Here is a 25,567-nt window from a genome sequence, read left to right as displayed (position 1 = left end):
TCTTATACATCAGTCAATGAAAGCACACATGCAGGTACAGCAGGCACTAAAGAATGCTAATAGCATGCTGGCCTTCATAACAAGAGGAATTGAGTATAGGAGCAAAGAGGTCCTTCTGCAGATGTACAAGGCCCTAGTGAGACCGCATCTGAAGTACTGTGTGCAGTTTTGATCTCCAAATTTGAGGAAGGACATTCTGACTATTGAGGGAGTGCAGCGTAGGTTCACGAGGTCAATTCCCGGAATGGCAAGACTATCATATGTTGAAAGATTGGAGCAACTGGGCTTGTATACACTTGAGTTTAGAAAGATGAGAGTGGATCTGATTGAGACGTATAAGAATATTACAGGATTGGACGTCTGGAGGTAGTAAGCATGTTTCTGCTGATTGGTGAGTCCAGAACCAGAGGACACAGTTTAAAAATAAGGGGTAGGCCATTTAGAACACAGTTGAGGAGAAACTTCTTCACCCAGAGAGTGATGGACATATGGAATGCTCTGCCCCAGAAGGTAGTGAAGGCCAAGTAGCTGGATATTTTCAAGAAAGAGATGGATAGAGCTCTTAAAGATAGTGGAATCAAGGTTTCTGGGGATAAGGCAGGAATAGGATACTGATTGAGGATGATCAGCCACGATCATAATGAAAGGTGGTGCTGGCTCGAACGGTCGAATGGCCTACCCCTGCACTTATTGTCTATTATCTATTGTAATAGCAGGTAATACATTTTTGTCACCACAGGGTCAGTTGAGTAGCTTCCTTTTAGCAGCCTACTCTCACCAGCTGTAACAGAAGATTTGGGTCATTGTAATAGAAAGGGTTACGAAGCAGCATGACAAGTAAATGAACACTAAACTGAGGAATGCTGGTGGTTCAGAGAAGGGAATGACAAGAGAAGTTAATTTCATACACAGTAGTGAAGAAGAAATCAGTCAACTACAATAAACGGAAACTTGTCCCAGTCTAGAGTTATTATGCAGACTGTTACTAATGGACCATTTTGGCTAACCATTTTTGACTCTGAAATGTCAAGTTTTGCTTTTGTCACATTTACTGAAATGAAAAAAATGAACCAATGAATAGAATTTGAATTTCACACGAACCAAGTTCCACTGGCAGCCTTCGGATAAGGTTCCCTTCAAGAAGCAATGTTTTAAGGCACCTGTAAAAGACAACATAAATATGAAGTGAACTGATTAAAACAAACTATACTTGTATATATTTCCTTTACCATAATAAAATGGTCCTCATACCTCATAATGTTGAAAATAGATGGTGGTGTTGGGTGGGTGGTGTTGGGGAACAGAGGTGAGAGCGGTGTTGGGGGCGTGTGGGTGGGGGTGGTGTTGGGGTGGACGGGGGGGTTCGGGTGGGGGAGTGGTGTTGGATGGAGTTTGGGGGGCAGTGGTGGGGGTGGGTTTGGGGGCGCAGGGGTGGGGCGGTGTTGGATGGGGTTTGGGGGGGTGGGTGTGGGTTTGTAGGGGCGGGGGTGGGGGTAGTGTTGGATGGGGTTTGGGGGGGGGCAGGCGGTGGGTGGGATTGAGGGCAGTTGGGGAGGAGGGCTCACATGCAGTTGTGTTGCTGCTGTCTCCTGAACAGGGAGCAGACTTAATAGAAAACTCCCGAGCCCCAGAGGAAAGGCATTGAATCGATTAATCGAATAATCAATTATTCGAATGAAATAGTGCACGCCCACCTTGTATGGATAATTGAGGTTCCCATATTTGGATACGATGCTGATGTTTGCACAGAAAGGAATGCTTAGGGCGGGGCCTGGATTGAAAAAAACCAAAGGGGTGGAAGTAATGGTGAGCTAAAGGGCAGTGACAGGTAACATATTGTAATTGAGAATAATTGGACTGGCAATATGAGAACAGGCTTTGAAGCTCCAAAGATAGCATTATGATTCTGTACCTGTCAGGTTCAGCGTGAACAAACAGTTAGGGAAATCATGGGGTATATGCAGAGTTCAGAAAGGAGGCAAAAAATGATTGTTTCAGTCTTGCTGATGCGGAGTTAGAGAAAATTCTAGCTTTACACATCAGAAAGCACAGTGGCTGTGGAGTTGAGATCAGCAGCAAGGATGCAAATTATATGTTGTTAACATAAAATGGTAGCTAAACTCTACACATGTATTTTGCGATGATAGTGCTGGAGGACAAAGTAAAGATAAGGAAATGTGGTGGTATGGCACTTGGAGCACTCCTCTGAAGTTAGTACCATGGATCGGATTACAGCAGAGGGTTACTGCAGTGTTTATGACAAAGATGGCCTTGATCTTGTGGACAAGGTAAAAATGTAGACCATTAGTTTACTCTGAGAGTAAAGCCAACTCTGACCTCAATATCTGTATTTAACAGATTGGATGTGTATTCAAAAGTGAACAATGAAGGTAGGAAGGTATTGCAGCTAACCTAAGAATTATTTAGCTAAAGGTGTCCCTGTGACCTCTGCCTGCAGGTGTCCTGCAGTTAGAAATGGTTTTCTTGTTCACTGTCTTCTTTCATTCAGGAATTCACTAACTCTGGTCATTTCCTTTCTAAGGCCTTAATCAGCCATCATTTGCAGAAGGAAAAATTAAGAGCATGCAGTAATCCCTAACTCTGAAAGGATGTGGTTAGGCCACTGTTGGAATATTGCATGCAATTCTGGTCTCCTTCCTATCGGAAGGCTATGGTGAAACTTGAAAGGGTTCAGAAAAGATGTCCAAAGATGTTGCCAGGGTTGGAGGATTTAAGCTATAGGGAGAAGTTAAATAGGCTGGGGCTGTTTTCCCTGGAGCATCGGAGGCTGAGGGGTGACCTTATAGAGGCTTATAAAATCATGAGGGGCATAGATAGGATAAATAGACAAAGTCTTTTCCTTGGGGTGGGGGAGTCCAGAAGTAGAGGGTATAGGTTTAGGGTGAGAGGGGAAAGATATAAAAGGGACCTAAGGGGCAACTTTTTAACACAGACAGTAGTGCGAGTATGGAATGAGCTGCCAGAGGAAGTGGTGGAGGCTGGTACAATTGCAACATTTAAAAGGCATCTGGATGGGTATATGAATAGGAAGGGTTCAGATAGATATGGGCCAAGTGCTGGCAAATGGGACTAGATTAGGTTGGGATATCTGGTCGGCATAGACGAGTTGGACCAAAGGGTCTGTTTCTGTGCTATACATCTCTATGACTCCTTGTCTCTAACCCTGTTTAGCTCCTTCCTGGGTACCCCTCCGGATTTGTCAGGGCATCTGATGTATGTCTTCAGAATCTCTATATTGAATGAAAATCCTGACTGTTCAATTATCATATCTGCTATACAAACCTGGATTGATATGATGGGTTATTACTGCAGAGGGCAGCCTTTATCTGCAAGTCAGCCATCCAGACAGATGGTTGCTTTTCATCTAATTGTCCCGTTGATTGACAAAGGTTAATGTGACTGATGAAGTGCTTCTCAACAAATATCAGCTGTACATGATCTTTTCTCTTAAATATTTGTTTTGGGATACAGGCAATGCTGACAAGGTAGGGTCAGTTGGCCATTTCTCAGAGTCACATGAAGGAGGAGAAAAAGAATGTACCAGGAGCAATGCTGTACCTATTATCAAGAACTAAATGGCAGAAACAGGCAAAACCAAACTAAACATAATCAGCAAACTTGTAAATAATTTCTGGGCCTGACTCAACTTCTTAACAGCCACTGAGCAATTGGTAGTGGTGTTGATTTTAAGCAGCAGCCCAGAGTTAAAGTAAAGTAGTGATAGCTTTTGAAGCCCTACTTCAATAAAACGCTTCATGGGATGATGACTCTCATAGCAAGTGATAGGGGATGGCTACGCCACATCACCATCAAAATGAAAATGGAAAGTGGTCTTTTTGCCATCCAGGAATCAACAAAATAATCCCAGAAATGATTCCCCTTTGCCAGCTGTTTCAAGAAATTTTCAGAAAACTGGTTGGAATATTGAGGAAAGTTTAGATCAAAAAAAAGGAGAGCAAGCAGAAGCTTGTGGCTTAAAGTGAGGCACTTTGATAGGTTTGCTGGCAGGTGTTCATGTCATTCATCCACAAAGCAAAATAATCTTCAAATTTCAGATTTTGCAAACTTAGTTGGCGGAGTTCAATCAACCATACAGATGAACTAATCTGTTTTTCAGATGAGGCATGAAACCGAAAACCCTTTCAGGAGTAGGAAGGGTTGAAAGGATTATAGGTTAAGTGCTGGCATCTGGGACTAGATTAATTTAGGATATCTTGCCAGCGTGGACGAATTGGACCGATAGGTCTGTTTCCGTGCTGTACAACTGTATGACATAAAATATCCCACCTATTTCCCTGTGTTGTCATGCCCCAGCCAATGTCTCTCAGGCAACATCACAAAAACAACTGATCTGATCTTTATTACACTGCTGTTTGTGGGGGTTTACTGTTATCAACCAGGCTACTGCATTCCCGACATTACAACAGCCACAGCAGTTTAAAGGCTGCAAAAGGTTTTGAAATGCATGGTGATCATGAAAGAACTTTATATAATTACGTCTTTCTTTTTGGACTTTGCAGTCATTACCATATTGTAAGCAGGCCACTCATCCAATGCTGTGGTTATTGGACTTCCTCTGCTTTCAGTGACACATGCCCTCTTCATGATTAACATCCTTTGATCTCTTGCAAAGCATCTTGGAATGCGTGATGTTCCTCCTTTTATATAAAAATACAAATGTTCTGACTGTAAGCAGATTTTTATTTATGGGAATTGAACTCTGCTTTATGTGCAACGCTTTAGTTGAAGCCTCCAATTGCCCTGCAATTATGTCAATTAAGTCTTTTGCACAATGCAACTGTATGACAAACAGGTAATTGGGAGCTAATTAGTGGGTGTAGTGAACGGCTGATTGATTGATTACCACTGAGTTCGCATATGTTCAGATTTACTGGTCCTGTGGTGTAAACTGAAGCAGTGCTCAATGAAATTCAGCCAGGAGGAAACAACCACAAAATTTATTAGGTTGTACAAAACACAATTAAAAGTAGTAAATATGAATGTTTATGTGGTAAAAATCAAAGTAATTTTACCTTTAAAACAATATAGTATTGGAGGTATTAAAAGTTAAATTTGCAGGGCATTAATTCACTTAGGCCAGATGATATTGTTACAAAACAACTTTTGGGGTGGCACGGTGGCTCAGTGGTTAGCACTGCTGCCTCACAGCTCCAGGGATCTGGGTTCGATTTCCAGCCTCAGGCGTGTGGAGTTTGCACATTCTCCCCGTGTCTGCCTGGGTTTCCTCCGGGTGCTCCGGTTTCCTCCCACAATCTAAAGATGTGCAAGTTAAGTGAATTGGCCATGCTAAATTGCCCATGGTGTTCAGGGATGTGTAGGTTAGGTGCATTAGTCAGGGAGAATGTAGAGTAATGAGGTGGGGGGATGGGATGCTCTTCAGAGGGTTGGTGTGGATTTGTTGGGCCAGGTGGCCTGTTTCCACATTGTAGGGATTCTATGAAAGTTGGAGCAGTCAAGATGTACCAAGATTGAAACATTCTTGGTGAACCACTTCACACAAAACAATCAATTTATTATATGCACTATTTGTGCAATCAAATAAGATTGTTGTCACATCAATTAATTTCGTAGCTACAGAATTTTTTGTAATATGCTAATCAAGCATGAAGCAACGATTCTTGCCCTGAAAGAAGACTGTTCACAAAGATCCTGTGATCTCTGTGACACAGAACTCCTCTTTCCCAACGTCAATTTGAATCTGGCACAAGTTAAAAGGATGAGTTGATATTCAACTGCAGTGATGTCAGCTAGCTGGATAAGCAATCAAATTGAAGCAGTCTCACGGACAGCAAACCAGAAAGTAAAATGCCCTGAATTTATCACATTTAAATATTTAACTTAAAGACAGAAATTTTAAAAAATGAACCATAGACTTGGAATTTTAAAAGAAATAAACTTTAGAAAGTGAAATTGAATAACATTCACAAATCTGTTCCTTCTAAGGCCTCAGCTGATTGGAGATATTTGGGTCCCTAGCAGAAGGAAGGTGGTGTGGTAGGAGACAAATGGACAATCCTGTGATAACAGTCCTTGGGCCTCCCTGTTGCACTTCCTCATTGTTGGTGTGCAATGGTACCTCCCTCAACCCTTGTAGGGATGAGGTACCTGGAGGGAGGTCAAGATTCCTTGACACCTTCTGGAGAGCAAACATATGAATGCATTCATGGCTCACATGATGGACAGCAATGTCAAAGTACATGTACAACAGGTACTAAGTATTCCTGTAAACTTGCTTGCCACAGCAACCGCCATGGATTCAGACAAGTGCTTACATGCCAAAGCTATGGCATCAGGTAGAACCTGGGAAGACTCTTTCCCAGTTGTATACCATTTTGACACCACTTTCCATGCATCAGTCCTGCCAGTGGTTCAGGACATATTCAGGGATAGTGATGGTAGTGTCACTGTGTGTAAGATATAATTCTATGAGTATGACTTATGACAACTGAGGCTAGAAAAGAGCACTGTTGTCCAATACTCCAAAAGTCATAGCCTAAAATATAATATATTTCAGATACTAAAATAATCAATTAAATACTTTATCAGTTGTGGGTTTGAAATAAAAAAAATAGCCAGTTTTCTAAAGAAACAAAATTGTTATCAAAACAAGATTTTGCAATGAAGATGTACACACCCAGTCAGGAATATCAAAGTATGAATGTTTATCCCTCTAAATATCCTCAAAACACACACACACGCACATACACACATATGCACACATACACAAACACATATATACAAAATACACACAGAGACACAAACATTAACACACACAAGCACATACACAAACATGCACACAAACACACACACATATGCATACACACGTGCACACACATGTACACATACACGACACACACTCACGCGCATGCACACACCAAACACCCACAAACACAAACACACATGCGTGCACACAAACACACACACAAACATGCACATGAACACACACACACACAAACACACACACTCTCTCTCTCTTTCTCTCTCTCTCTTTGTGCAGGTAAAGAGAAAAAGATGAATGTCATTGCAGATTTCTTTTCAGGCTTTCTAAAAATAAAAATGTAAAAGGATAAATTACAGAATGTTTCAAAGTCTGTCACTGATGTTCTGACATGTGTGTCAGTCACATCATTGTGTCCTTGGAGTCTTTCAGACATAGATTATTCAGGATCTCGAATATTGAGCAGTCCTTTCCGTCACTCCCTCAGAAGAACAAACAATTTTCACCCGAATGCAGGATATTTTCAGAAAAAGGAGACATCAACTGGGCAGCCCATTCTCACAGGTTTCATGTCCACCGACTGAAGAGCAATTCCCAAAGCACTTGTCCAACGACAAATTAAATGCCCCCAGCAGGGGTGCACAGCAAAGCAGGTAGTTACCAGCAGTTATGTGACGTCTGGAAATCCCATGTGATGAAGGTTTATGATATACTATTATTATTTGGTAAATGAAATTTAAAGTAGACAGAATCATACACCTTTAAGTTTAGTTTATATTTTTGTATTAATAGTCACAGAAATGTGCAGCATGGAAACAGACCCTTCAGTCCAACTCATCCATGCTGACCAGATATCTCAGCCCTTGAGCCCCGCCCCTCCAACCGCCACCAGGACAGAACCCCACTGGTCCTCACCTACCACCCCACCAATCTCCATGTACAGCGCATCATCCGCCGTCACTTCCGCCACCTCCAAACAGACCCCAGCACCAAGGATATATTTCCCTCCCCTCCCCTATCAGCTTTCCGTAGAGACCACTCCCTCCGCGACTCCCTTGTCAGATCCACACCCCCCACCGACCCAACCACCACTCCCGGCACCTTCCCTTGCAACCGCAGGAGGTGCAACACTTGCGCCCACACCTCCCCCCTCACTTCTCTCCAAGGCCCCAAGGGAAACTTCCATATCCGCCACAGATTCACCTGCACCTCCACCCACATCATCTACTGCATCCGCTGCAGCCGGTGTGGCCTCCTCTATATTGGGGAGACAGGCCGCCTACTTGCGGAGCGATTCAGGGAGCACCTCTGGGCCACCCGGACGAACCAACCCAACCAACCTGTGGCACAGCATTTCAACTCCCCCTCCCACTCCACCGAGGATATGCAGGTCATTGGACTCATCCACCGCCAAACCACAACAACCCGACGGTCGGAGGAGGAGCGTCTTATCTTCCGACTGGGAACCCTCCAACCGCAGGGGATGAACTTGGACTTCACCAGTTTCTTCATCCCCCCTCCCCCCACCTTGTCTCAGCCGGATCCTTCCAGCCCGGCACCGCCTTCCTGACCTGCAGTCTTCTTCTTGACCTCTCCGCCTCCACCCTACTCCGACCTATCACCCTCACCTTGACCTCTTTCCACCTATCACATTTCCAACTCCCCTCCTCCAAGTCCCTCCTCCCTACCTTTTATCTTCTCCTGCTGAACACTCTCTGCTCATTCCTGAAGAAGGGCCTGTGCCCGAAACGTCGAATCTCCTGTTCCCTGGATGCTGCCTGACCTGCTGTGCTGTTCCAGCAATAAAGTTTCAACCCAGATATCTCAACCTAATCTAGTCCCACCTGCCAGCACCCGCCCTATATACTTCCAAACCCTTCCTATTTATATACCCATCCAGATGCCTTTTAAATGTTGCAATTGTACCAGCCTCCACCACTTCCTCTGGCAGCTCATTCCATATACATACCACTCTCTGCATGAAAGAGTTCCTTCTTTTATATCTTTCCCCTCTCACCCTAAACCCATGCCCTCTAGTTCTGGTCTCCCCGACCCCAGGGAAAAGACTTTATCTATTTATTTTATCCATGCCCCACATGATTTTATAGATCATCCCTCAGCCTCCGATGCTCCAGGGAAAATAGCCCAGCCTATTCAACCTCTCCCTGTAGCTCAAATCCTCGAACTCTAGCAACATCCTTGTAAATCTTTTCTGAACCCTTTCATATTTCACAACATAGGAAGGAGACCAGAATTGCACACAATATTCCAACAGTGACTTAACCGATGTCCTGTACAGCTGCAACATGACCTCCCAACTCCTGTACTCAGTACTCTGCCCAATAAAGGAAAGCATATCAAATGCCTTCTTCACTATCCCATCTACCTTCAAATCTACTTTCAAGAAGCTATGAACCTGCACTCCAAGGTCTCTCTGTTCAGCAACACTCCCTAGGATCTTACCATTAAGTGTATAAGTCCTGCTAAGATTTGCTTTCCCAAAATACAGCACCTCACATTTATCTAAATTAAACTCCATCTGCCACTCCTCAGCCCATTGGCCCATCTGATCAACATCCCATTGTAATCTGAGGTAACCTTCTTCACTGTCCACTCCACCTCCAATTTTGGTGTCATCTGCAAAATTACTAACAATACCTCTGACGTTCACATCCAAATCATTTATATAAATGATGAAAAGTAATGGACTCAGCACTGATCCTTGTGGCACTCCAATGGGAATGTTTGAAACATTCTTCAAAAAAAGAGTTTGTAACAAAAATGGAAATGGCTGGAGAAACTCAGCATGTCTGGCAGCATCTGTGGGAAGAAAGCAGAGTTAGCATTTCAAATCTGATGACTCTTAATCAGAACATTCAGTAGCTAGGAAAAAGTGGTGTTTATGTTGAAGCCAAAGTTTGGCAGAGAAAGGGGGGAAGAGGAGAGGTGAGCAGATTCACTGTTCACAATGTGGTCTCCCTACATTAGGGAGACAAAACATAGAGAGGATGACCCTGAGCTTCCAGATGTCTGCCACTTCAACACACTGCTGTGTTCCCATGCCAACATTTGTGTCACAGGCCTGATGTAATGTTCCGCTCAGACTCAAGGCAAGTTCGAAGAACAACATTTTCCACTTGAGGATCCTGCAGTCTCTTTGACTCAACATTGAGTTCAATAAAGTTAGAGTCTAGTTCCATCTTTCCACATTTTTTTTCATCCACCCCACACCCATTCCGGTCATGGCATTCCTGTTGCTTTTACCACAGCTACATTCCTACATACTACTCGGCCTACACAAATAAGAAAGGTTTGCAAAGATATGGGCCAGGAGCAGACAGGTGAGACTAGTTTAGTTTGGGACTATGTTTGGTGTGGACTGGTTGGACCAAAGGGTCTGTTTCCATGCTGTCTGACTCTATGACTATGACTATTATCGCATCATATGGGTTGCATTCAGCACAGTTCATTCACTCCCATCTTTTATATCATTCAATTCAGCTTTTCTTCTCTCCTGGTCTGCTATCCATCATCTCCTTGTTGACCTACTCCGTTCATATCATCCCCTGGGCTCCGTCTCCACCAATCTGTTCACCTCCCCCTTCCCCCACTCCTTCCATTTCTTTTTCAGCATAAGTACCATTTTTTCCTAATTACCAACAGGTTCTGATGAAGACATTAACTCTGCTTTCTTCCTACAGATGCTGCCAGACCCACTGAGTTTCTCCAGCAATTTCTGTTTTTGTTTCAGATCTCCAGCATCTGCAGATGTTTTATTGTACGTAAGAGTTTGAGTGCCTCCCTTAGCGTGACTTCAGTTTTACTTACCTCATTTGAGAAATAAAGAGTTACCTTTCCTCTTGACAAAAACTTTCTGAAATTCTCAGGTATCTTATTCACTTTTCATACTCTCAATATTTTTATGTGATCTCACAACGACAGTCAGAGCTCACAAGATGTTAGAAAGGAAGATTCAGTTGGACTGAAAGGATTAATTGCTCTGTTGTAGCTTCTGGTCAATGTTGGCTGGTCAGTTCAGTTTCATTTCTGAATTTACTTTTTATAGCAGTTTGATGTAAATGAATGGTTGCTAGGTAATTTCATCAGTATTTACAAATCAAATACATTTTTCTGGGTTTGAAGTCATATACACCCAGGGAAGGATTGCAGATTTTCTTCTTTGAAGGACATTAGTGACCCAGATTTATTTTTTACAATAGACAGTGGTTTTATCGTCAGCATTATGGAGACTACATATTAATTCTAGATTTTTAAATTGAATTTAAATGCCACCAACTGGGATTTAAATCTGTGTCTGGAGAGAATTACCTTGGGCCTGTGGTTTGCTAGTTTAGTGACTCTACCAGTATACATCGTCTCCCCTAAAACTGCTTGTTCTTTGACGAATCTTATTCTTCTCACCATCAACCAAATAATAGCAATCAAAATAAACCATCACACATCAAAATTAGTTGGTACAAACAAATCTCATGGAAACATAGCAATGAATCATAAACGAACATATCCACATCAATCAAACTGAAACAAAACACAGTGAAGACTACAAATGATAGAACAAATACTGAAGAAGCTTGGGTCCTGCAGCATCTCTGTAGAGAGAACTCAATTCTGGAAATGAGTCATTCCGAATCTGAAACATTAAATCTGCTTTTCTCTCTCCACAGATGCTGCCAGACCTGCTGAACTGCTCCACCATTCTGTGTCTGGTTCGGATAGCCACATTATTTCCTGGCATTTACAAGGAGTCCACCTTTAATGCTGCCCTGCCTAGCATTTTCATATTCGGATTGAAAGTTTTGTGGGGTGTTGCAGGTGTCGTTTTAGCATTTTTTAAAAACTATATTACAGGACCTGTGCCAATTAGCACCATTTCTTTGTTTCCGTGCTCTCTCAGATGTGAGGTTGCCCCCATCCTTCGGACTTGCAGATTCTTCTGATGATGTACCTCCGCCCATGGTCTGCATCAAGGAGCTCCCACCCATAAAGCACCCAGCCACACCACGGATGCCTCTCACACCACCCCAAGAGGTTGCTACCATCCGCAGGGCCTGCTCAGTTCTGCTGGCTTGGCCCACAGGATGCTGACTATGACTGAGCATGGTAGACCTCTACCCTTAGCCTGCAGATGCCAACCATGACGGAGCGTGGCAGCAGTCCAGTATTATAGCAATTCAATTAGATCAGGTTACTTAGAGTGTGGAGACAGGCCCTTCGGCCCAACAAGTCCACACCGACCCGCCGAAGCGCAACCCACCCAGACCCATTTCCCTACATTTACCCCTGCCCCTAACACTACGGGCAATTTAGCATGGCCAATTCACCTGACCTGCACATTTTTGGACTGAGGGAGGAAACCGGAGCACCTGGAGGAAACCCACGCAAACACGGGGAGAATGTGCAAACTCCACACAGACAGTTGCCTGAGGCGAGAATTGAACCCGGGTCTCTGGCACTGTGAGGCAGCAGTGCTGACCACTGTGACACCGTGATGCCCACGGCAATGTGAGAAAGCTGTATTCCGCTTGAAATCCCAGCCTAGACAGAACCCATCAGCGGCCCCAGGAGCCATGAACTACACAAGTCTGTTTGCCATCGCAGCGGGCTCAGCCACACCAGCACACCACACCTCCCCCCCTCCACCCAGTCATTGAGCAAATTCCATGCATTAGCCAACGTGGACCCTCGACACAACATCAGCAGCAAGAGGCTCTGTAGATTCCCAAAAGACAAATCCAGACAGTGGTCACAATATGGCCAGGAATATGCAATTTTCCCAAAAGGCTCAGAGCTCATTGAGGAAAGCACCCCCCCACCCCCTTTCTCCAACCCCATCCCCAACCACATCCAGTTTTAATCTCCACCGATCTACTACACAAAGCCCTGTAACTAGAATGTTGCATTTTTCTTTTATATTTTTAAATGTATTTTATTTTAACAGTCACTTAACTGAACCAATGTCTGAATTTAGCCGCTACAATATTTCAACTTAAAAGGTACAAGTGTAATATTTTACTTTTTTCTGCTAAGGAGGGCACTATAGTTCATATTTACGATTGATTTCTATGAAATTCAAAGCTTTTCTTAAAGTTATCGTTTTCAGGAATACAACCCTAACTTTAATTGAGGACATGCTGTATTCTCATATTCAAAATTCAATATTTACTCAAATACAACGTTAACAAATTTCAAAAATAAATGATGTGACTTCTTGAGAATGCAAAATTAGGCATGTAAAACTAGTTTCTGATTTTCAATTTATTTTGTTGACCAGTAATGCTATTCTGAAATTGTATGTTCATCTGTATCAATAATACTTTTGCTTTCATTCCCAGATTAGTTTCTCATTTTCTCAAAAGGTGTTTCTGTTTTTCCTACCAAAGTGGGTCACCTCGCACCTATCTATGTTAAAGTTCATTTGCCATTTAACTCCCAAGTCTAAAGTTTACAAATGTTTTCTTTCATTACCGTATATACTCGTGTATAAATCGATCTCATGTAAAAGTCAACCCTACTATATGGCATTATAAAACTCTTACAAAAGAAACTGCACGTTCCCATTAACCTACTTAAACGAAATCACATTCATTCACTCATATCGGTAACTCTATTGATCGCTCTTTGTTTACTATATTGTGTCTCTATTCATTCATTCATAACTCTACTTAGCCCAGTTGGTTTACTACTACGTTTTGATTCATTCATTTATTCAGACCGGTACTAAATCGATCGGTATTTCCTGCATTTTGTTCACTATACATCCAAAAGTTAATATCGTTAAAAAGTTAATCATTTTAATTGTGCCACTATATTGGAATAAAAGTGAGATGTATTAGCTACATGTATCTTTAATTCTTTGACAAATTTGTTAATGTTGCTGAGGTCCATTACACGAGAGTACATGGGTGGAAAACGGAGGAATTTGGTGGGCAAGTTCAAGGCGCTTACACATTTAAAATTTAATAAATGTTTCATTTTTAAGTGTGCCATTATACCAGGCCATGACAGTGTTGAACAGCATGATTTTTCAGGATTTTAATGAACCTGTTTTTAAAATATATTTTAATTGAAGAAATAAATTTTTAGATATTACAAATACAAAATAATACAATTCAAAGCAGTACAAAAAAAACAAGCAAAAAAAAACCCAATCCACCCTCATGTACGTACATATAAACATATGTAGAAAAACATAGAATTAAAAAAAACTAGCTATTCAACGAAATAAATAACCAAGAACAAACTAATAAATAGTGATAATTCAGCTCAGCCAAACAAGACACTCTTACGTTCACAGTTCCTCCTCCCCAGATAATGGACTCGTAAAACACAAACATTACGACTATATAAAAGCCATCGTTAGTGTGGCAGATAAATCTGTGTCCAGATATTCCAAAAAGGGCTGCCATGTCTTATAAAAATTCTCATTTTTGTGGTGTACCATATTTGTGAGAAAATCCAAGGGAATATACTCCATAACAATCTTCCGCTAATCTGACTGGCCCAGGGGGTTTTTGGATACCCAAGATCTTCTTTCTTGCACAGAAAGTTAGGATATTGAAAAGTTCTTTTCTTATGCACATCTGAAGGGAACACACTGAGCAGGCCCAGAAGAAGAGAAAAGGGTCCTTCTCCACCCTTACACCCTTGCACCTGCCACATCACTCCAATATGTTTGGAGCCTACCAGAGACAACACGTAAGAGTGCCTGTACAGACCTTGCACTTGGGACATGTTGAAGATATCCCTGATTTAAGTTTTGACAAATGGTAAGGAGCCAAGTGGATTCTGTTGAGAATCTTCAACTGTAAGGCATGGGTCCTATTATAAATTGATATCTTCCCATGCCTCTGAGGAAATGTCAACACCTAGCTTTCTCTCCCACACCCTGCAGAATCGATCAAACTCAGCTGCAGGGGCACCCCCCAACTGATGATGTAAAGTACTGACATGAAGTGTATTTTTAGCACTGAGCATCCCCTTCTCTCTGTCGGATTTGTACTGATCAGTCAAAAGTGAAGTGTTTTTTTGAATAAAATCCCTAACTTGAAAAAAATGAAAAAGAGAGCTCATATTTCTGTACTGACTTTTTGAAGGACATCATTACGTCTCCCTCAAATAAATCGCCCATGCAAGACACACGCCGAGTTGCCCAGCGCTTAAAACCTGAATCTATCATACCTGATTGAAAACCTGGCATACCCACTAAAGGTGTAAAAGAAGATGCTTTGTCAATATTGCCTTCCCTCTGCCGAATTGCCCTCCATGCTTTAACAGTATTGATGACTATTGGGCTATGGCAATACTTACTAACTGGCCTCATTTTGTCCAAAAACAGCAAACTGATAAGGGGGCACCTTGACTGGGAGGCTTCGCTATCTAGCCATATTGAAAGAGGATCCCCACAAGCCCAATCACTCATGTCGGATTAAAGCAAGCATAGTTGGTAGTTTTTAATGTCTGGAAGATCCACTCCCCTCAATCTGTGAGGCAATTGCAGTTTGGCTAATTTAATGAGGGACTGCTTACAATGCCAAATAAAGGAACTGAACCAGCCATTCAGTCTCCTGAATATTTGCTTATTGAAAATCAGGGGGAGCATCCGTATAGTGTATAGCAAATGGAGGAGAATATTCATCTTAATAAGCGCTATCCGCCCCAACCACGAGACTGGAAGTGCCTCCCATCTTTGAAGATCTTGTTTAATTTTGTCAAATAATTGAACAAAATTGGCTTTAAACAGCCAATCCAGAACTGGAGTAATGAATATGCCCAAATACACAAAACTCCCTGTGACCATCTAAATGGGAATAGATTATGACCCTCAAGACCTAGCATCTTCGTAAGACCACCCAGAGGCATAGCTTCTGATTTCGCAAAATTAATCTTGTACCCAGAAAAAGCGCCAAACAAAGAGATGCATTGTATCTGGCGGGCCACAGAAATTGCTGGATTTGACAAAAAAATTAGGACAAAGTCCGCATACAACAAAGTCTAATGTTCAAAGTTTGTGCGAAGATTTGTAGCTCGGGTGCTCGTTGTTGTGGTTCTGTTCGCCGAGCTGGAAGTTTTTGTTGCAAACGTTTCGTCCCCTGGCTAGGCGACATCATCTGTGCTTGGGAGCCTCCTGCGAAGCGCTTCTTTGATGTTTCCTCAAACATTGAACACTTACGGGCGAGAGACGCTGAGACAAGCCAGGAAATGGGAATCCTGCGCTAACCGACTAAGCGCCACATACGAACAACTCCGGAGGAAACATCAAAGAAGTGCTTCGCAAGAGGCTCCCAAGCACTGATGATGTCGCCTAGCCAGGGGACGAAACGTTTGCAACAAAAACTTCCAGCTCGGTGAACAGAACCACAACAAAGTCTAATGTTATTTAACCCCACTTCTGGAGCTGGTATATTGGGATCCCCATGAATGGCCTCTGCCAATAGTTCAATCAGCAATGTAAAAAGCAATGGTGTAAGAGGACAGCCGTGCCAGCTGCCCCTAAAATGGTAAAATTGCTTGGTCATACCCCTTTGGTGATGACTACCATGAGAGGGTCACTGTAGAGAACCTTTACCCGTCTTATAAAGACTTCGCCCAAACCAAAACGCTCCAGAGTATAGAAATGATACGGCCACTCAACTCGGTCAACTGCCTTCTCTGCATTTAGAGAAATCACCAATCCCTGTGTTAACTGTTGTTGACACGCTTGAATTACATTAAACAGCCTCCTAACATTATTGGAGCATTGTGGCCCTTTATGAAGCCCGACTGATCCTCTTCAACAATACAAGGTAACACAGTCTTCAGCCTTAACACAAGAGTCTTAGAGAGGATTTTAAAGTCCAGATTTAAGAGTGAAATGGACCTTTATGAAGCTCAGTCCTTTGGGACCTTCCTTTTTTAAGAATAAGTGAAATATTGGCCTCTCTCACTGTGGGTGGCACGGTGGCTCAGTGGCTAGCACTGCTGCCCCCCAGTGCCAGGGACCCAGGTTCAATTCTAGCCTTGGGCAACGGTCTGTGTGGAGTTTGCACATTCTCCCCATGTCTGCGTGGGTTTGCTCTGGATCCCTCCCACAGTCTAAAGAGGTGCAGGTCAGGTGAATTGGCTATTCCAAATCGCCCATAATGTTAGCTGTGCTAGTCAGAGGGAAATGGGTCTGGGTGGGTTACTCTTCAGAGGGTTGGTATGGACTTGTTGGGCTGAAGAGCCTGTTTCCACACTGTAGGGAATCTAACCTCTCAAGAGATGGTGGGAGACAATCACGACTGTATGAATCATTAAACATTTTGAGCATCAGGCCTGAGAGTATGTTTATAAATTCCTTACAGAATTCACTGGGAAGTCCGTCAGGACTGGGCGCCTTTCCACTCTGAAGCTGCCTCACAGCTTCCTGCACTTCTTGCTCTGATAATGGGCATTGAGAAACGACTCTTGTTCGGGGGTCACGCCAAGGAACTTCAGATCCTTAAAAAAAGGTTCCATTTTGGCCCGCCTGTCCTTACAACCCTCAGATTAGTATAATTTAAGAGTAAAATCTCTGGAATGCCGCATTAATCTTCCCTGATTGCCATAATGGCTTGTGGAGCATTCCTTCTCCTGGTGAGATATGCTAAGTATTTGCTTGGCCTGTCACCATGCTCATATAACCTTTGCTTTGCAAAAGGAAGCTCCTTCTTTGCCATCTGCATGAGCATGGAATTCAATGCAGACCACAGCGCTGTAATCCTCTGTAGTTTGACCAACAAGGATCTGTCAAAGTAAGCCTACTCGGCTGCCTTCAACCGCGCTTCAAGGAGATGTTGCTGCTCACCCTTCTGCCGCTTCCTACTGGCAAAGTCGGAAATAACTACCCCCCGGCATAGGCTTTGGCAGTTTCCCAAAGGACGGATGGACTATCAATCGAGCCTGAGTTAATGTCTAGGAATGCCCGAAATTCCCTAGAGAAATACTCCGCAAACGTATTATCTTTGAGGATAAAGGGATCCATTCGCCAGTGCCTTGAACCCACTGTAACATCCTTAACCTTAACCAACAGGTACACTGAAGCATGATTGGAGATTTTAATATTACCAATTGTACAAGATGCCACAAAGTCCAGGGTTGCCACAGGGGTCAGAAAAAAAATCAATCCTGGTGTGACATCTGTGCGGATTGGAGAAAAATGTAAAATCCCTACCTGTAAGGTGGAGATGTCTCCAGCCATCCACCAACTCTAACTCCCCACACAGACCCATTAACTGTTTAGTTTGTACAGAGGGTATCGAGGGACCTTTGGGCAACCTGTTTACTGTGAGATCCATGAGACAGTTAAAATCTTCCCTTATAATGATGGGCCGGGACTCGAGACTTATCAGTTTAGAAAACGCATCTACGAAAAGTTTAAGGGGATGAGTTGGAGGGCAATAAACATTTAAAACACCATATTCTTCCCCATTTATCAAAGTTTTAAGAATTACAAATCTCCCGCGTGTGTCTTTAATACATTCTAGTAATTTAAATGGGAGATTCTTCCTAACCAATATAGCCACTCCCCTACTTCTGGTATTAAATTATGAAAAATAAACTCGGTCAAAGCCATTCTGCTGTAATTTCAAATGCTCCCTGTCATCCAAATGTGTCTCCTGTAACAAAGCAAAATCCACCTTCTCCCTTCTAAGACTCAAGTGTAGCTTCTTCTTCTTAATTGGGGAGTGACTTCCCTTGATATTCCAGGTACACAATTTAACCACGTCATTAGCCATAACCTTTTGCAGTGACATTTACATTCGAGAGAGGAGTAACTCGAACCACAAATCACTGAGCCTTAGTGTCACATGATCCACTGAACATTAAAACCACATAAACTAAAAGCACTGCATTTAACAAACCTACAAAACTATTAAAAATTAAAAACAACAAAAACCAAAAAACAAACCAACATACGAAGCACCAATGATGCTGAATAGGGGAACTCATCCGCTTCCCAGAGGGGACAAATTCCCATCACAAATCCCCATAAGTAGGCATCTAACCATCCCACCCACCTTCACTTCTCCCAGCTACAGCCGCATGGTGAACGCAAGCAGAAAAGAAAGTAAATACTCCATAGAATGCCAATATGAATAAAATAAAAAGCTGCTAAAGGAAAAAAAGGGGTAAATACCCCACCCATCCTTTGGTAGATCTTAACTTAGAAATTGGAAATGCATATCTCAACTACCACAAAACATAGTTTAAGCCAAATTATTATCAATAGAAAAAAAAAGAAAAAGACAACGCCAACAAGACTTGATTAGGTTAATTTGTCCACAAAGTCTATTGCCCTTCTCTGAAGTGTCAAAGAGATGTGTCGATACATCTTAGGTGAACCGTAGCACCGCTGGAGACCTCAAGGAGTACTGAGTACTGAATCCCAAGCTCCCTCAGTCTTCTCTTGTCACCGTCGTAAGATTTAATTTTCTGGATCACTGCCGTTGAGAACTCCTGGAAGAACATGGTCTTAAAGCCCTCGTAAACTCGGGCCTTTGGATCCTTCCCCTGGATTCTGGAAGCTTCCATGATTCTCTCTTTATCCCGATGGCGATGGAACTGCACCAGGGGAAGACGAGGACGTTGACCCAGACCTGATCTCCGCACTACAACCCGGTGAGCCCTCTCGATCTTCAATCCTCTCATTCCAGCTGCCAAGTCAAGGAATTTTGGCAGCCAGTCCTCAATAAATTCTGCAGGCCACTCTCCTTCCTTACCCTCAGGCAGACCGATGATCCGAATGTTTTTTCTCCTATCCCTGTTCTCCAGATCATCCACTTGTTCGTGCAAAGTATGGACCTGCATCTCCAGGGCTTGGATCTCTTCCTTGGATGAACTGGCATCAGCTTCCACCACTGTGAGCCTGTGCTCCACTTCATCCGTCCTCTTCTCCAGGTCTCCCAGCCGCTGCTTATGCTTCTGCAGCATGAGAAAGATTGGAATCAGCTTCTCTTCTATCTGTTTCCCCAACATCTCGCGAGATTTTGCAGGCTCGTTCACTAGGGCCTGGAAGGTAATAGAGTTCAAGGATCCTGCAGGCTGGGCTGCAGACCCGACCTTGGATACTCCTCCTCCTTTTTTCAGCATCTCTGGACAGCTGGAAACACAGGTAAGTTAACTTTTAAAAGTTTCTTGGGACTCTACGATCTTTCTGGAGTCCCAGGAAATCACGATGCTCCAAGTTGGGTGGATTGAAAGGTCGTCCTGCTTGTGCTGTGATGCGGAGCTCTGCAATGCGATCTTCCTGGATCGCCCACCATCTTGGATCCCCTCAATGAATCTTTGATATGTTGGCTTTTCGTACCAGTATGTATGAATAAAATTTCCTACCAGTAATTCATTCTTACTTCTCTTGCTTTTATCCAGTAACTACCTTTACCATAATTCATTGTGTTTTTCTTCTTTACCCAGGATTAGTTGAGCGATCAAATTGACTACTGCTAATAATACTGTATTTTAAAGTGCCGCATGAATTTCAGCTCCTCAAAACTAGTACCCGTGTAATAGTTGACCCTATAAATTGAACCTTTAAGAACAGTCTAAAAAAATTGACTTTTACATGAGTGCACATGGTATGTTGCATTCTTCCTCAGTATTAGCTGTACTCACAAATTGATACCGTCTTGAAATTCTGATTGCTAATTATTCTCATCCAAATCATAAATTCAAATTATGAATATAATTATAAAGCTGATCCATCATCCTCCAAACTTACTTCACAAAAGTAATGTGATAATGGTCTGATCATTTGCTTTTAGTGATGTTGGCTGAGGGATCAATATTGGCAGGGCACCAAAGATATTGTAAATGCTCTGCAAAATGACACCACAGAATTCTTTACATCTGCCTGAGAGCATACAAACCTCACTTTCATTATTTTTTTTCCAAGGTGTAGCACTTCTGACAATGTAGTAATCATCACTACATCATTGCAGCACTAGCTTGAATTCTGTGCTCATGTCTCTGATAAAATAACTACAGGTTCTTAGCAGGAAAATAATAACTGACCAGTATTTTCTCGCCTGGTAATAAATAACACAATGAAAAGAGGCACGCAACTATATGTTTTTAAGTCAATAAAAAAAGTTGTCAAACCTATGGTCTCCGATTGAGCAAGGAAGACTTTTGAGTTTATTGTTTCGTAAATCCAGCCAGACAAGATTTGGTAATTGATGAAAGAAATCCTCAGAAAGTTCAGATATGGCATTTCCTTCCAGATACAAATGCTATTGGAAAAAATTATTTTAGTGATTCATGTGACAATAGACATCTTATGATTAAATAAGTGAAAAAGTTGCATTTGTTTTAGTAACGTTCACAGCCTCAGGACAGCTCAATGTGTTTTACGGCCAGTGAAGTACTGTACTTCGAGAGCATAGTTACTCTTGCTGTCTAAGGCATACAGTAACCCATTTGCACAAAACTCCCACAATCAGTAACGTGATAGTGACCAGATTATTTGGTTTTAGGAATGGTGATTGAGGGATCAATATTAGCCAAAATGCTGGAAATATATCTTATCCTTTTAAGGAAACACATCGTCGTTTTGCATTTTGTTTTAAAATTTCATTCAAAAGACAGTATTTCCAAGACAGTAGCTCTTCAATACTGCCAGGAATATATCATATTAAACAAATTAAATAATCAAATTATAGTTCAATTCAAAATATAGAATTAATTTGCTTCATTAGCAGTTGGAGATGTGAAGGTGAAATCTCATTTTCCATTGCCAGCAAGAAGAAAATGTGATTAAAATTTATTTTTCTTGAACATTTTATTCAAAGTGATGATTGTGTTTGTCCTAATCTTTTTAGCCATCAACTAATTTGCACTTTTACATATTTGTAGACATGCAAGTGTGTTGCTCAGGCACTGGGAAAGCATAAGACCATAAGATTAGGCCATTCAGCCCATTGAGTCCCCCTGCCATTCAATCTGGCTGATAGGTTTCTCAGGGAAAAATGAGGACTGCAGATGCGAGAGATCAGACTCAAGAGTGTGGTGCTGGAAAGGCACAGCAGGTCAGGCAGTATCCAAGGAGTAGGAGAAAGGATGTTTCGGGTATAAGCCCTTCATCTGGAACGCTGGTGGGGTGGGGGGAGCGGGGGGAGGTGGTGAAGGGGGCTGAGAGATAAATAGGAAGGGGGTGGGGCTGGAGTGAAGGTAGCTGGGAATGCGACAGGTGGATGCAGGTGGGGACTGATGGTGAAAGGTCAGAGAGGAGGGTGGAGTGGATAGGTGGGATGGAAGATGGACGGGTGGGTGACAAGTGGGCAGTGCCGAGTTGGGGGGGCTGGATATGAGATGAAGTGGTGGAGGGAAAATGAGGAAACTGATGAAATCAACATTGATGCCATGTGGTTGGAGGGTCCCAAGGCGGAACATAAGGTGTTCTTTCTCCAGAAGTTGGGTGGCTAGGATTTGATGGTGGAGGAAACCCAGGATTTGCATGTCCTTGATAAGTTTCTAACCCCATTCTCCCGCCTTCTCCCAGTAACCCTTGATCCCCTTGATACTCAAGAACCTATCTATCTCAGTCTTGAATATACTCAATGACCTGACCTCCACAGCCTTCTGTGGCAATGAATTCCATAGGTTTCCCACTCTCTGGCTGAAGAAGCTTCTCCTTATCTCCATTCTAAAAGGTCCTCCTTTTACTGTAAGGCAGTGCCCTCGGGTCCTAGCCTCTCCAACCAATGGAAACATCTTTCCAACATCCACTCTGTCCAAGCCATTCATATTCTGTATGTTTCAATTAGATTCCCCCTCATCCTTCAAAACCCCATCAAGTATAAACCCAGAGTCCTCAAATGTTCCTCATGTGACATAAATGGAATAATTTCATATTATTGCAGAATTATCTCAGGCAAGGTAATCTCAACATGAAGCCATTCAGAGCTTTTAAGAGATAGTGACATTATTTGTATTATAACACTGACAAGCTCCCACAAATTTCACAAATCCTTAAATAAACACAGGCAATGTTTTAAATTTAAAACTTATAGTCTGTGTCAATATTCAAGATTAGTCTTACTTTTGTTTAGATTTTAGAGCAGTAGCTATATTGTTCTAAATCAGAAGCCAGATGGTAAAGGCTAGTACTAGAGGCAATCTTTACACATTATCATAAAATTTCTTTATAGAGATACACATTACTAATAGGCACCTCCTTACCCAACAACTGCAGTTTCAGATTGAAACTGAACGTGCAAATCCCCAGTTAAGCCACCACATGTATAGAATTAAACATAATTAATATGAAATTATTAAAATTTGATGAAATGTTCTCAGAATTAAATTCTTAGTGCACAACTGACTAGCAAATTTGCAGGGGTACAAGTGCAGATTTTGATACAGAATCAAAACATTTTACCAAACAGACTGCTGTCATCACATGCAACAGTAGGTCTGGCTTGGTTGAGCACCTGGCTGCTTCACCCATGACCATAATGCAATAGAATTCTTCACTGGGATAGAAAGTGAAATAATCCAATCTGAGCCTTAGGTCCTAAACTTAAACAAAAGAAACTATGAAGGTGTGAGTGGTGTACAATGACATGAATGACAGAAGTGAATGTGGTATTGCCAAGTTTGTGGGTGTCACAAAAATAGCTGGGAACGCAAGTAGTAAGGATGACACACTTAATCTACAGAAGGATATAGATAGGCTTGGTGAGTAAGCAACGGCCTGGTAGATAACATATTGTGGGAAAGTATGAGGTTATGCACCTTGATAAGAGTAGACAAGTTGAAGATTTAAATGGAGAAAGACTGCAGAAAGCTTTAATCAAAAAAAGCTAGCTCCAAATATTAGGGAACATAAATGGACTGTTGACCTTTATTTCAAAGACCATGGAGTATGAAAATAGGGAGGTCTTGCTAAAGAGATGCAATGCATGAGTCAGACTAACCCTGACTATTCTAATCAGTTTTCATCCTACTTTCTGAGGATAAATATACTGGCATTGGAGGCAGTGCAGAGAAGATTCTCTCAGTGATACTGGTATGGATGGTTTTGAAACATAAGATTCATAAGGGTAGATGTTTCCACTTGTGGGAGAGTCTAAGACGAGAGGGAATAATCTCAGAGTAAGCAGTCACCCATTTAAAACAGAAATGCAGACATTTTCTCCATGAGGGCAGTGAATCTGTGGAATTCTTCAATGCAAAGGGCTGTCAGGATTGGTTACATAATCAAGACTGAGATGGACAGTTTTTAATAAATAAGGAAATCAAGAGTTATGGGGATGAGGCAGGAAATTGGATTTGAGGATTATCAGATCAACCATAATCTCATTGAATGGTGGAGTAGACTCAATGGACCGAATAGCCTATTTCTGCTCCTGTATCTTATAACCTTATGAGTGAAAGGTTGAAATTGATCGGCAATTTCACTAAAAGTTAGGACAGTGGACGGTTAATGGTTCATATTTAAGGAATAAATGCATGCCCCATTGCAACAATTATACATTCTTTCCAACTGAAAAACAGAGCTAAGAAAATATAATAGAACTAGAGCCAAAAACTGAAATTAATCGTTGTCTTGGATCTGTAGAGGGGTCATATAAAGTTGTCAGAAAATATTAGCAAGATTGAGAATTGGAAACGCGTTACAATTCTGCAAAGGAGCACTGAGAGGTTGATTAAGATGGATAAAAGGTACAAGTGAGCACGCAAAGAACATAAAAGTAATTATAAGAGGTTTTGCAGAAATGTAAAAAGGAAATGATTAGTCCAGACAAATGTAAGCCCCTTATAAAAGATGTAATAACAGGTCACTTACAAAATACCAAAGGTCAACATGAATTTACGAAAGATAAATTATGTTTAACAAACTATATTTGGATTATCAGAATACTGTCAATAAGATTTCACATAAGGGGTTACCGTTGAAAATAAAAGCACACGGAATTGGTGGTAATATGTTGGTATGGATTGAGAATTTATTCGCAGACAATAAATGGGTCATTTTCAGAGTGGAAGGCAGTGATGTGTTTGGTATCGCAGATGTAGGTGTTTGGACCCCAGCTATTCACAATATATGTCAATCATTTGGATAATGGAATCAAACTTTATAATTTGAAATTTGCTAATGACACAAATAGTTGGGGGGATTGTGAATGGTGAAGAGAATGCAAAGAGGTTTCAGAGTGAATACGATACGTGGAGTGAGTGGGCAAATTGTTTGGCAGATGCAATACAACATAGGTGAGTGCGAAATTTTCCAGTTCTGTAGGAAAATCAGAATGGCAGAATATAATCTAAATTGTGCTAGATTAGGAAATGTTGGTATTCAAAGGGACTTGGGTGTCCTTGCACACCAGTCACTGAAAGCAAATATGCAGATGCAACAAGGAGTTAGGAAGGCAAATGGTTTGTTGGCCTTTATTGCAACAGTGTTTGAGTACAGGAACAAAAAGGTCAGCACAGTCCTGTTCTACTCCTGGAATATTGTGTGCAGTTTTGGTCTCTTTATTTAAGAAAAGATTTGCAGCTTAGAGGGAGTGCAGCAAAGATTCACCAGACTGATTACTGGGATGGCAGGCTTGTCGTGTGAGAATAGATTGGGTCAAATGGACCTGTGATCACTGGAGTTTAAAAAGAATGAGAGGGCATTTCATTAAAACATGCAATTCTAATAGGGCTAGACAGAGTGAATGCAGGGATGAGATTTCCCCTGGCCAGGGGATCCACAAAAAAGGGTAATGACCTGAGGATATGAGTAGGCTATTTCTGACTGAGAGAAATGTTTTCACTCAGAAGGTGGGGAACTTGTGGAATTCT

At 42.0% G+C, this 25,567-nt stretch overlaps 1 protein-coding gene across 3 annotated transcripts in view; it reads right to left on the bottom strand.

The window, feature by feature from the left end:
- Nucleotides 1-25,567, bottom strand: part of LOC122561386 (leucine-rich repeat-containing protein 27-like) — a 73,223-nt gene that overhangs the window by 36,805 nt on the left and 10,851 nt on the right. For 2 of the 3 annotated variants that reach the window (XM_043713150.2, XM_087998980.1), the window contains exons 2-3: nt 20,879-21,009; nt 1,102-1,160 (exon numbers count right to left, since the gene is read on the bottom strand). In XM_043713150.2, coding sequence (XP_043569085.2) covers nt 1,102-1,160; nt 20,879-21,009 — 190 coding nt within the window. The remainder of the gene's footprint in view (nt 1-1,101; nt 1,161-20,878; nt 21,010-25,567) is intronic. The other variant, XM_087998982.1, reaches the window with a different exon arrangement.

Source organism: Chiloscyllium plagiosum, unplaced genomic scaffold, assembly GCF_037043375.1.
Source record: "Chiloscyllium plagiosum isolate Xiang-an unplaced genomic scaffold, Cpla_swu_hap1 HiC_scaffold_22, whole genome shotgun sequence".
In the NCBI taxonomy this organism is placed as follows: Eukaryota; Metazoa; Chordata; class Chondrichthyes; order Orectolobiformes; family Hemiscylliidae; genus Chiloscyllium; species Chiloscyllium plagiosum.
Note: the sequence above shows the minus strand (reverse complement) of the source record. Positions and strands in the feature narration are given on the sequence as shown.